The sequence below is a fragment of the Thunnus maccoyii genome, chromosome 15, assembly GCF_910596095.1.
Source record: "Thunnus maccoyii chromosome 15, fThuMac1.1, whole genome shotgun sequence".
In the NCBI taxonomy this organism is placed as follows: domain Eukaryota; kingdom Metazoa; phylum Chordata; class Actinopteri; order Scombriformes; family Scombridae; genus Thunnus; species Thunnus maccoyii.
Window position 1 is genome coordinate 5,233,509 of NC_056547.1, and position 13,205 is coordinate 5,246,713.

At 38.3% G+C, this 13,205-nt stretch overlaps 1 protein-coding gene across 1 annotated transcript in view; it reads right to left on the bottom strand.

Annotated features, from left to right (window-relative positions):
- LOC121913765 (glutamate receptor ionotropic, NMDA 2D-like) overlaps positions 1-13,205 on the bottom strand; it is a 153,376-nt gene that overhangs the window by 52,881 nt on the left and 87,290 nt on the right. Inside the window, exons 8-9 of the mRNA XM_042436564.1 lie at positions 12,177-12,345; positions 4,326-4,479 (exon numbers count right to left, since the gene is read on the bottom strand). Coding sequence (XP_042292498.1) covers positions 4,326-4,479; positions 12,177-12,345 — 323 coding nt within the window. The remainder of the gene's footprint in view (positions 1-4,325; positions 4,480-12,176; positions 12,346-13,205) is intronic.

Here is a 13,205-nt window from a genome sequence, read left to right on the forward strand (position 1 = left end):
TAGATTCAAGTTGCTGCACAGAGAAGTTAAAGCAACACAACTACATAAGAGCAAAATAAATAAAGTCTATATAGAAATTAAAACATTTCATATTGCGTACAGTATGTACTGTAGCAGGATGAGCACGAGCAGGTTTACAGCACAGACGGAGAATTTAAAAAGTAGTCGCCTGAAACAAAACGTTGCTCTGTGCTAACAAGTCAGGTATCATCTCATCTAGCCTGCACAACACACACACACACACACACACACACACACACACACACACACACACACACACACAAAACAGCATGTCAACCAGCCACTGCTTAGATTAAAGCATCTGAGAACATCTGAAAATATCTGAAGCAGCTCTATCACACTCTTCATCAAAGCCACTCAACCTCTCTCTCTCTCTCTCTCGCTCTTTTGTGTTTGGTTTATATTGGTACATTACACGTCTCTCTCTCTCTCTCGCTCTCTCTCTCTTTCTCGCATTCTTTATCCATCTCTCTTTCTTTATTTTTCCATTTCTCTCTCTGCCTCCAGCTCTCTCCTTCATCTTTCCATCTCTTCATGCATGGAAATGTCTGGAATTAGTCTAAGAAGATTTGTAAATTAAGAGGTGTTATCTCACGAGAGGCCAACTTTGAGTGAGATATATACTTTATGTTAAAAAAGAAGAAGAAGAAGAAGAAGAAAAAAAAAAATCATCCTGCTTCACTCCGGGAGCTCATTTGAATGTTGAGAATATCAAATCGAAAGTCTGGGTTGGCAGCTTTGCTTTAACATGCAAAGCCATGAGTGTGAAGCTTTTTTTTTTTAAGTGGGAGACAAAAGCATGTTAGAAACGAAGACCTCTTTCATAATTAAGATCGTTCACAACATAATGTACAGTGTTATGTAAGTTATCAGGGTTGTTGTAGTAAATCACTCTGCTGGTTAACAGCTATTGATGATGTTTACTCCATGACTTCTTCTCATGTTTAACTGGTCATGTAAACATGGTCGACATCACGTTCACATATTTCCTGCAAGTGTATTTTCACCCTTAAAGAAATTACAATATATTACATCTGAAAGACAGTTTCAAATGTGAACATTTTCACATAGCAACATGCAATTTTTCTGATATTTCACATGAAATGTCACATATTTAAATATCTCATATTTCACTTCTTTTTTTCTTCCAACAAGTCCTCCACATTAAACGACCAAATACACTGTTTGATCATGTGACTCCATAATGACACATGGGAGCATTTTCTAATCTGGCGCCTCTATTGGCAGTAATCAGCAGGACAACATCATTTTCCAAAGCCGTTACAAATTTAAAAAATGATGATGTTTTATGGTATGACAACGCTGTGGTTAAGGTCTGGTTAGGTTTAGGGTTAGGGTTAAAGGTTAGGGTTAGGGGAAAGATCATGGTTTAGGTTACAATGATCACTTTGTTAAAGTTAGAGAAACATGTGGTGTGGGTTACAGTTAATACTTCCTTAAAGTTAAACGACATTCATTGTCATGGCGACAATAATAACCACAGGGTTAAGGTTGGGGAACGATCATAGTTACGGTTTTTAAAAAAACTGTCCCGACTCGCAGTTGGAAACAGAAAACGAGCAAAACATCGTCTCCTGTGGCAAAGTCCACTTTTGGGTTAATGCCTTGTGACAGCCCTCTCTTGTTTCCCTCTCTTGCTTTCTTTCTCTCTTTCCCTCTTTCTTTATTTGCCCTTTAGTTCTCTCCACTCTACTCTTGTTGTTTTTCTTCCAGGAGTGGGAGGGTAAGAGGTCTGTCAGAGGAGGAGGGAGTGGCCCAAAGGATATAAAAGGCTGTCTCTCTCTCTCTTCTTCTGCTGAACACCAGTACCCCATCCACATGGCTTGCACATTAGATTAAGTTGTTTTGAACTAGTTTCTTTACTTTTGCACTCATCATTTCATGCATCCATACATCCACCTTACACCACTGATACAACAAGTCCCATATTTAAGTATGAGTTATGTTGAGTTAAATAAATATCCTTTTTGCACCATTATTCAGTGTGGACTCTCTGAGTGGAGGAGCCAGGTTTGTAACAGCCTCCATTCACTCTTTCTCCTACAAATGAGGATATTTGCATATATGTCAGCTGAACTGCACCGCTGCTCCGGGTCATAATTACTACAGCCGCTAGACAGCATCTGTCACTCAAACATAACTATATGTCATTTTTTGGTGACTGACATTACAACCTATTGTTTTTTTTTGGGAGAACAGTCTCGAAATTTCAAGTGTTTACAAATGTAAAAATGTGTAAAAAACAACATTTCACATAAAGCGACACAACACACATGGATTTTGGACATTTCACATTTAAAATATCACAAATTTCGCTTTTTTTCTTTATAAGATAGTTGCAACCACAATAAATAAGTTTTAGTGATTTTAAGGCTTTACCCTCAGAATCAAAGAGCAGTGCCTCTTTGTGCAACAGCATTCAACAAATCTATGGTCCATTGTAAAATCAGAGGCCAATTTTTACAACCAGTGGCAGAACAAAGACCACAATCCAATGCTGCTCCTCTAAACAAAGTGCATTTTCACTCTCTTGCTTTTTTTCCAAGAGCGATGGCAGGCCTGACTCGCCGGTTTTACACGACATAAACCCCCATCGATAGTAATTTAATGGAATAATGCATGAGTAATAACTCAAATCTCTTCTGCCTCAAACCTTAAGACATAAAATGATCACTTCATTAAAACTCTAACCTTTACAGCTGGTCGCTCCACAGGGGTTTTTTAAGTGATGCAAGTTTACACATAACTCTATGCATTCTGGGTATTTTGCAACTTGTTTATGTTTCTATGGATAATATCTGTTTTTGCAGATATTGTCAAAGGTTGTGAATAGATCTTATTTTCTGTGTGTCATCAAACACTCAGGCAATAAAGCGGATTTAGAAAGATTTTTCACACCAGCAGTAAAATAACAGCAGGTCAATACTTTGAGAGCTGTGTCTTCTTGAACATTATCTCTCCGCAATAACTGCCACTACATCACTTGATAAGGCTCTAGTACACTCAGACGGCATTCTGCTGTTTCACTAAAGTCGTCCCCGTTTTGGCAATATATATGTGTGTGAGATATTCCATCACTTTAGTTTGATTTGGTTAGAGCGAGCTTTGATTATAAAACATGAGAATGAGAGAATAAGATCACAATAATGACTCAAATAAAACTGTGAAATTCCCTTTTGGTTTGATTCACAAACACAAACATATTAAGTAGGACAGAGAGAGAGAGAGAGATAGAGAGAGAGAGAGAGAGCACAACATGTAAATCAACTAGCTGCAAAAGCCCAACGGGTTATTACATCTGAAATATACACCTTGACTGTTCCAGGTGTTTATTTTACGCCTTTCACTGGACATATTCATAAGCCTGTTCTTCCACTTTATATATCTGTTACTGTAAAACATGACTATTGTTCCTCTTGTTTAGCTGCAACGACTAATTCATTCCATTAATCGATTGGTTGCCAACAATTGAATTAAGTGCCAACTATTTTGATAATTGTGTGTGTTGACCAATCATTCTGAGTTGTTTTTTAAGAAAAAAAAAGGTACAAATTCTCTGGTTCAAGCTTCTAAAATGTGATTATTTTCTGGTTTCTTTCGTCTTCTATGACAGTAAACTTTGGGGTCTTTGGGTTGTTGTCTGTTGGTCGGGATTAAAGAAGACATCTGAGGACATTTGAGCTTTGGGAGAAGCCCAGTGTGCCTCATTTTCACCATTTTCTGACACCTCAGTTAATCAATAATGAAAATAATCATTAATCGCAGCCCTAATCTGTTTAATTCTTCAAGGATTTCTCCTTTTTTCCTTATGTAGTAAGGTCTTTGTGGGAGTTTGTTGATGTGCATCTATAAGGCACATTGTGGTTAAAATAAGTGCATTTTTTGAGATAATTTAGTTTTTCATACCTTTTTGAAATGTACACAAAGAATAAATATTCATAAGAACATATATAATCCAGAGTTTTCAGATACAACAACTCTTGACTCATGTTTTCCTTTTATCTTTCTGTTGAGCTTCTGTAAGTTTTTCTCTGTTGGTGATCAAGCTGAAAAAACTGGACCTGAAATTACTTGATTTTATATTTCTAGAACTTTGTAGGAGAATATACGTATTCTTTGAATAACAATGTAAGGTTTTCTTTACTTCCTATAACACGTGGCATATTTTCAAGGCTGCGATTAACTGAATACTTTTTGTCAGTATGCCACATGAACAGTCACTTAACAATTTTATGTTGTAAATTAACATGTACTTGACAAAACGGAACATGAATGCAACTCACCAAGAAACGCAGAAGGCGATACAGTGCCGTTGCTACGGGAGACCATGACGCTGATGCCGGTCTCCACGAACGGAACAGAAAACTCCACAACCTCTGACCTCTCTTCGTTAATGGTGAGAGAGCCGATGGCCATGTCGGCCCTGTTGGACACCACCTAGAAAACAGGAAGCCTGAAGTTAGAATGATTGTGAGTGATTCAAAGTGTGAATAAAAAGTTAAAAAGTTTAAAAGCGATATTTTTTTTTTACCCTTACATGACGATAAACTGTTCATTTAAATATGATGTCATGAGTTCAACATTGCCTCTTCTCTCTTTTATGTGTCTCTTTCTGTATCATTTGTATTTAATTGCTGAAAAACATCATAACATTTGTGAACTCTACGCCCTCGTACAAAGCGTCGCCTGAAGACTGTGCTGTTCATGGAAGCACAAAGAGGAAAAAATGAACTGACAGACCTCTTTGAAAATAAAAATCCAAAGCACTCTTCCTCAATAGTGTTGAGGAGAAAAAAAATAATAAAAAAAAAAACTTCACAGGTTTTGTCAATGAACTGGATGTAGGTTCAAGTGCTTTTCAGAGTTTGCTTTTGTCACGGCATGCGACACGAAGCTGAGGTGCGTTCATCATCAGAGCTCCTCTGACAGCTGTAAATGAGGTTCAGATGGTCAGAAGGTGAGAAAGTGAAGGGATTCACAGCTCTGTTGTGTTTCACCTGGCAGGAAACAGAGGTTACTTGACTAAAAGTGGAGGGACCGTGGAGGTTAAAGGAGCTGGCTCCAGACCAGAAGTTCATTAGTCTAAGTCTTGGCCTGGCACCAAAAGTCTGTGAAAGACAAAAGGCTCTGTTGTCCTTCACCAGCAGATACCACCGAGGCTTTCACCATGCTCTAAAAGTCACAATCCTTAAAATCCTCCTCCGCTGTCTCTGCTGAGCGCTCATCACTCATCGATTCATTGTGGTGTTTCTGCACTCAAATCACTGTCAATCAAAGAGTTGTGGACGTACAGTGAGATGTGTTTATCTTTGGATTTTTCTGTTGAAGCAATTTGTTTTGTTCAACCATTGTGACAAAATCACATTGACATTTGCAGATTTACAGATACACTAAAAATTCAGCGATGGAACATAACTGTGACATGTTTCAATCATAACTTTTTTTAAAAAAGCCTTTAATGAACATCATTTCCCATAAGCCCTGGACAACTGTGGGTTAAATGTCCCCAGTTTGACAGAATGAAGCGAGTCAATTTAACTGCAGGACGGAAAAGAACAAATGTAATAGATGTTTTTAGACAGCTGAGATTACAGGTAAAAAGCTGGAAAGATGAACATTAAAGGACGTTATCTGGGATATAGAAGAAGCCAACAGTTAAGATGAGATAAGTACGATGACATGAGTACCTGAACTACCACACGATAATGGTTGCTTAAGATGGAAGAAGATCAAAAATATTTCAACTTGTAAAAGCAAGTACTACATACTCAGTTTTATTAGAGTATGGATAGTAAACCCCAGTAATATACGAAATGCTGAGAAATTTATTAGACTGTATACTGTAGCATTTAATTACAGACACTAGCAGAACAACAGCTAGCCTGGAGTTGAAGTCAAGACTTCGGCTCTCTATAATTACCCATTTCTTTGTCTTCTGTGTATTCAAAACATTGCCAGACACATAAAACACATAATCTCCTGGTCAACGGAGAATTCTTCCTGGAGTGCAACCAACTGCTCTGCAAAAATACAGGATATTTTCAGGGACTTAAAACTAGCCTGGTTCCAGACTCCTGCGATCCATATTCAGTAGGTCAGGTGTTGAGCAGAAAATACACATGTGTCACTAGAAACCGAATATGAATCATTTATATCTGAATTTGAAATGCTCAACTTGAATAATTGCATTAAAAAACTGAATTTGAATCATGTAATTTGAATCTGTATTGTTTAACTTGAATAACTGCACTGATAGCATCATTTGAAACTGAATTTATTAGTTTGGAACTGAATTCCAATAAACCTGAAACTGAATGTAATATTGTGAAACTGAATTCATTCATTCAACTCTCTGCTGCACATACTTCCAGATTCACTTCTCACAATTCAAATTCAGTTCACTGAGACACACATCCATGTGTCTGCTGAAAAGTGCTGCATTCATAGATTATATTGTTGGAAACTCTACCCACTATACTGCTGTCTCTGAGTTATGGGTGTATAAATAGGTAGAGGTCTGTCTGCAATGAGGCGATGAGTAAAGTTTTAGCTCAGTAATCAGCGCAGTCGTCTATCATCTGGGAGACTCCAGTTCAAAACCCAGTGTACCTTACCTTCATAAGGTAGTTTATTCATGAACACTTATTGTACAACTTTAATTTTCTAAAATTAAAAGTGTCATAAAAACAAAAACAGGATTTTTAAGCCACTTTCCACTTTTATTCTAATACAAATACAGATACAAATAATTTTGCTGCCTCAACAAATACAGATACAAATACAAATACTGGGCCCTCTGCACATCCCTAATACCTAAAGTATATGAAGACTTTTTTATATCATTATCATTATATATTATTCATATTATAATGAACCATACCATACCATGATAGTGTTATGAAATTTATAGAACGCTGCAGAATAAATGTGTGCACAGACAACCTTGTCTGGATAAGCGCAGGAGGAAACAGTTGAACAAAGTTCACTTTATAAAAATCAATAGTTTGTCTTTGAAGCCTTTGAATACACTATAAAGTACATTCCTACAAGAGTGTGATGACGCACGTTTTACACATTTGATGCCAGGCTTTCACTGGCACAAGGACACAGAACAACGTCTGAGGATGGCAGACACGTTGCAGCCTTGATGGAATATAAGTTATCCAGGATGTAAGAGGAGTTTAGTTAATAGAAAATAATACAGTGTAATTACAGAGACAAAGAGCAGGGCAGACGGGGATAAAAAGGGAAAAAGTGAGAGAAAAACAAAAATGGTGCATTTTTCTTTTTTTCTTCTTCTTCTTCTTCTTCTTTTTTTTTTTGTATATTCACAACAGTCTGGTTTGGTTAAAAAACAATTACTGCCGCAGGTAACAGGAAACAACCAAGGACAAGACACCGTGATATATGACAGTTTCACATAGACTCAGCTGTCCCTGTGCACACGTGTTCGTCTGCCGCCATAATTAGGCAACTTAATGAGTTACTGACAGAAGCTGGGGAGAAAGCAGCTGGGGACGTAGAAAGAAAGAGAGACCACCTGCATCTCTATTGCCTATCTGACACAGAAGCCTTGTAAACAACATCAGGACCGTTAGCAAATAGTGATACTTTTACTTGTTTTTTTTGTCGCTGTTACACGTACACACTTAAGTCACACAGACACTGCTTGTCTCTGACGCTGGTGGAGATTGTTTGAGTACAACGAATAGCAAATAGTTGGAGACAGGCTCAGTAACCTTCTCCTTTACAGTAAAACCAGGCATTGTCATTATTGATTATTGTCTTGATTAATTGATTATTCTCTAGTTTTATCTGTAAAATGTCAGAAAATTGTGAAAAATGGGAAAAATATTGATCACCATTTCCCAAAACCCAAAATATCTGCTTGATGTAGCTTTACTATGATATAAGACTAAATAAACCAGAAAAATTGACTATTGCTGATTCATTTTCCATTGATCTACTTATCAATTAATCCACCAATCATTGCAAATCTCCTGTATTTTACAATCTTTCGAAGCCAATTCCACTCTAAACCTCTTGATTGCCACCCTCCGTTATAGTGAATGAAAATAAGTAAACACCATTACTTTGGCTATTAATGACACAGCAATAGTTTCGTTTTCAGTCGTAAGTGAGGCAATACAGATCACATTAACAGACATGACTGGTTTGTGTCCTGATGGGCTACAATCAAACAGTCACATCTGGCGGCAGCAGCGCCTCATCTTCACCCCGCTGTGAGAAGGTTGGTGCCCCGCTGTGCCCGTGTGACGCAACTGCGGGAGAGCCTGAGGGAGAATCCCTTCCCATCAAACATGATATTTGGACATTCCTGCATCCAATTTTGACAAAGATCTTGAACGCCATTAACGCCATGAACCAAAGAATCCTCTGTACTGTCTTCAAGCCTTCATCAGGTGAAATTCATCTGTCAAACAGCATCTGAGCCACATATATAGTATACAGTATAACTCTGACTCGGGAACTAATCAGATGCTTTGAGTCTGCAGGATTCTTTTGTTCTTGCAGGATTCAGTGCATGAAATCTGTGTGAGGCCACTGCACTCCCACCTTGTAAGGTTTGTTTGAGTATTTGGAGGATGAATAGAGAGAGACGATGAGAACATGCGACTCCACAAACAAGCTGCTTCTTGTAATGTTTTGTTAAATGTCTTTCAGTGCAAACCTGTCTCTACTATAACTTAACGCTCATATATGACTGAACTGCAACAGCACATATGTTTTGCTAGAAGTATAATGCTGGCTAAATTACGTTTTCTCTCCACATGATGACAAAATATCTTTAATTGTGTTTGTCAAATTGCAAAAATGTTGATATTGAACGTTTGAGTAAAATGTTTAGAGACAACGTAGTTCTTTTTTTTTTGTCTACTAGAATATCTGATCTTGCAGTAAAATATCCGCTGGTAGAAACTGCAGAAATCAGAGCTATTAGCCCAGCCTAAAATGAATTCTAACCTTGGTCCTGAAATCAAGTCTCAGTCTTTAAACATTTGAAGGAGTAAGGAGCAACAACATGTCCCTACTTTCCAAATAATCTCCCCACTCTTAACCTTTTAAAATCCATTTGGTCGCCGGCGACCCGCTTAAGCCAGTTGTTAGCGGTAGCATCACGCAGTAATGAGTAAAAGCAATCGGCACAAGTTGGCCAATTGGAGATGAGTGGAGAGGTTTGGGGACACCAGTGACACCAAAAAACTAAAAACTCCCGAGCTCCCATAAGGTTAGGCCTAGAGATCTGGAATTTTATACAGGTTGACAAGATGTAGAAGGTATAAGGTGTTCTGCATAGTTCTGGCATAAAGCATGTCCTAATTATTGTTATTCAAATATGACTCATGATAGACGAGGACCAAAAACACTTTTTTTAGCCTTATTTGAACTGACATAATTTTGGTTGTGTTTTAGCCACATGCTAAACAAACACATTTCCAGAAACTAGATGCTCATACATGCATCATGGCCTTACAGTTCTTCTGTTATAAGCTTTTCCATTTGCCAAATAGGCAAAAACTCTATAAAAAGGGTGGATGTTACAGGGTTAATATCTAGAACTGCAACTGGTCCTCACAAAGATAGAAGTACTAGACCACACATACACACACATATATGCACATAAACATAGACATGCACACAAACACACACTCTGTCTGATGATTTGCATCCCCTGTCTAACTCCATGTTAAAACCAACTTCATTAATCCAGCCACAAGAGAGGGATTGGCATCATAGAAACAGCAGTAGAGTATCTGCCAACACACACACACACACACACACACACACAGAGTCATGTACAGGCTCACAGTCTGTGTTGTCCTCTCTCTCTCTCTCGCTCTCTCTCTCTCTCTCTCACTTCCTCCAGCACTAATCTTTCTGACAGCCTTCCTCCATATTTTCTCTCCTTCTTCTTCGATTCCGGTCCAATCCTCTCTCGCTGGGTCACGTTTTAAAGGATTTGAAGCAGGATAAAAAGAATTTCATGGGAGCCCTCGAATCAAACCCCCCTTTTTTGTAAACACAACAAAAGAAAAAATCAAACCGAATAAGAAAAACGACAGTGCTACTGTACAGGAACATTTGAGAATTAAAAAATATGGCTACAATATCTCAGTGACACACACACAAAGAAAGGTCACGGCGTGTTTGTGATGTGGGCTGCTAAACTTTAGAATAAACTCCCAGAGGAAATGCAGCCTGCAAGCTGCGTCTTCTTTCAAGTCCCAACTGAACAAACATTTTTATAAACTTGTAAATTTAATCTCTCACCCATGATATCACTTGGTTATTTGTTTGCATTGAGTTCTGTATTGCTTCTGGATGTTTTAGATGGAGCCATTTTGTCTCGATTTGTTCAACATTTTTGTAAATATCCCTATCTTTTTTTTTTTTTTCAAAGTGAGAAGACCAATATGTAGTGAGTTAGATTCAGGACGTGTTTAGCTTTTAGTTTAGGTTTAACAAAAAGATACAACACGTACATAACACAGCTGCACAGATGTTGGTAGGTGTATTCTTTCAATTTGGACGGGTCCAGGATAGCTGCTTTCCCACTGCTTGAGTCCAGCTCTGTACTTACTAGGGATGTGCAGAGAGCCCAGTATTTGTATTTGTATCTGTATTTGTTGAGGAAGCAAAATTATTTGTATTTGTATTCGAATAAAAGTGGAAAGAGGCTTAAAAATCCTGTTTTTGTTTTTATTACGCTTTTAATTTTAGAAAATTAAAGTGTTACAATAAGTGTTCATGAAGCTTGTGTCAGTAGCTCAGCTTTATCTCTGGGGAACACTCCCAACTCTGGGAGTGATGTCCAAATTAGGAAATGTGCGTCATGTAGCAGGTGGATGTGACTCCCCTCACTGAGACCTGCTGATAGACGTCACAGCGGAGCAGAGGAGAGACACTGAGATAGCGATGTAACCGACCTGCACTCTGGTATTTGTCATGGTTTATTTTTCTTCCTGAAAACAAATAATTCTTGAAATATTTGTATGAAGCAAATATTCGTAAAAAAAAAAAACACTATTTGTGCTTTGCTGAATAATGTGTTTGAATTCGGGCACACCCCTAGTACTTAGTACTACCCTAACTTACTTAATGTTCTCATGTCATTGTTACTTTAAGAGACCTAGAATGCAGAAATTATCCCTTATGTCAATCTATCCATTATCAAAGCTGAGAAGGTGGTTTGAATACCTGTTTCTGATTGTCTTGCAGGTATTAAAATCCAGAGACCTCAAACAAGGTTCTGGCCAAAAGTTAAATTACCATTACTGCCATTATTACCAAATCAGTGCATGAGGTAAATTAAACTGCAGGCAACCATAGAAACAGTACTTGCTACACTTGCTGCTTGCTAAACCTCCATTTATGGTTGATCAGAACTGGTTCTTGACTGAAGTATCATATAATATATAACCTACCTCATATAATGCATAACCTGTCATTTAATGTATAACCCTTGAATATGCAATTATCATTTAATACATAACCTAATCCAAGTATGATTTCCCGTGTTACTGGTTTGTGGAAAGCAGGACTGGCTCCTTTCCGCTGAACTTCTGATACTGCACATGAACTGTCTTTCCCTCATACAATGCCTAACTTGTACCACTTTTACGTGCAAAATGATGTAAGGTTGAAATATAGCCTAGCTTGAACATTAACTGTCCCCCATGAAAATTTGAGACAAGGTTGAGCCTTCAATTGAGAAACGGCCTTAATCAATCATTGATGTGTTTTTCTCGTCGAGTGTATCTATTGAGTCTTTGTTCCTATGCATATAAAAACTCTGGTGACGATGCATTCGGGATCGATTCCTCGGCAGATGCTGACTGTCACTCTGTAGGTTTCGGTCCTTTTGCGCAAAAGATAAACAAATATACAAAGACAAATTTCTTTTTCTTGGTCTCCTTTACTCGGTTTATTTCCACCACACTTATTACGTGCCGTTCAACCACGTTGGAAACCACCAAATGTGTTTATAGTTGTTGTGATGGAGTGGGAAAGATGCAACATTGTTTAAATATGGGGATATCTGTAGGCTAGTATCCCCAAAAACCCCCAAAAACTGTAGAGGTATTTTACAATTAATATCAGAAGATTCTCACCTCTCCGACCATGCCGTTCCACTCCCCATCAATGTTCTTCCCGTGCCTTCCATTGGTCACCAGGTAAAGGTCATAGGTAAAGCCCACAATTTTGGCCAATCGCTTCAGGACATCGATGCAGAAGCCTTTGCAGCAGTGCTTCATAGGCCCCGTGCTGTCCACCACCAAACTGAGGAGAATGTGAGGGGGGAAAAAGTAAGATGGCGAACATGAGATTTTAGGATGTTTTATCAAGGATGCTCCGACCTGAATGGGCGGCTTGGCTGTTGTGGAAATTGAAAGCGAAGGAAACTGAGCTGCTAAGGGCGTGAGAGAACGGACAGATGAGCACAAAAGACACATGGTTGAGAAGGTAACAGAGGAAGAACAGGAGACTGAGGAAGGCGAGGATCAATACTGACAGTTTGGGCTGTTCAGAGAGGCGTTGCTTGACGGGTCAGACAGCTCAGGAGGAACTGCATTATTAAGGAGGAATTAAACTCCATTTGGTGCTCTTGGATGCTATCTAAAAGAAACGAAATTCTGCAAAGGCCTCCGATTGCTTCTTTCCTCTGAGGCGTCATCCAGCCTGTTGAGAGCATCATGAGCAGGTCACATATGGGAATCCAAGTACATTTAGATCACTATCAGTCAAGCAGCTGCAGTGCCCTCCATCAGCTCTCCATACAAAGTGCCCATTCAATGGCCCCTCAGACACTTAGCTATGGTAACCTATCAGCTCTGTTACCTAGCAATACAACTTGCGTATTTGGATAATTATTTTCACTAGAAGCCAATATAAGGTCAATTTTATGAGGGTCGGACATGATTGCTCAGTACCACAAGTGTTGTAAAAAAGTATTTTCCCTCAAATTAGGTCTGATGATAACTGAGCAGAAATCATGGTAATAAAAAGTTGTTTCATTGTGAAAACTTTTCTGTCTTCAAATAATTATTTTTGTATTTTATATCTGTCTTATTCTATTTAAGCTTATTTTATTTTATTTTCTCTTGGCTTTTTAATGATTGTCTTTGGTTGTATTTAAATGT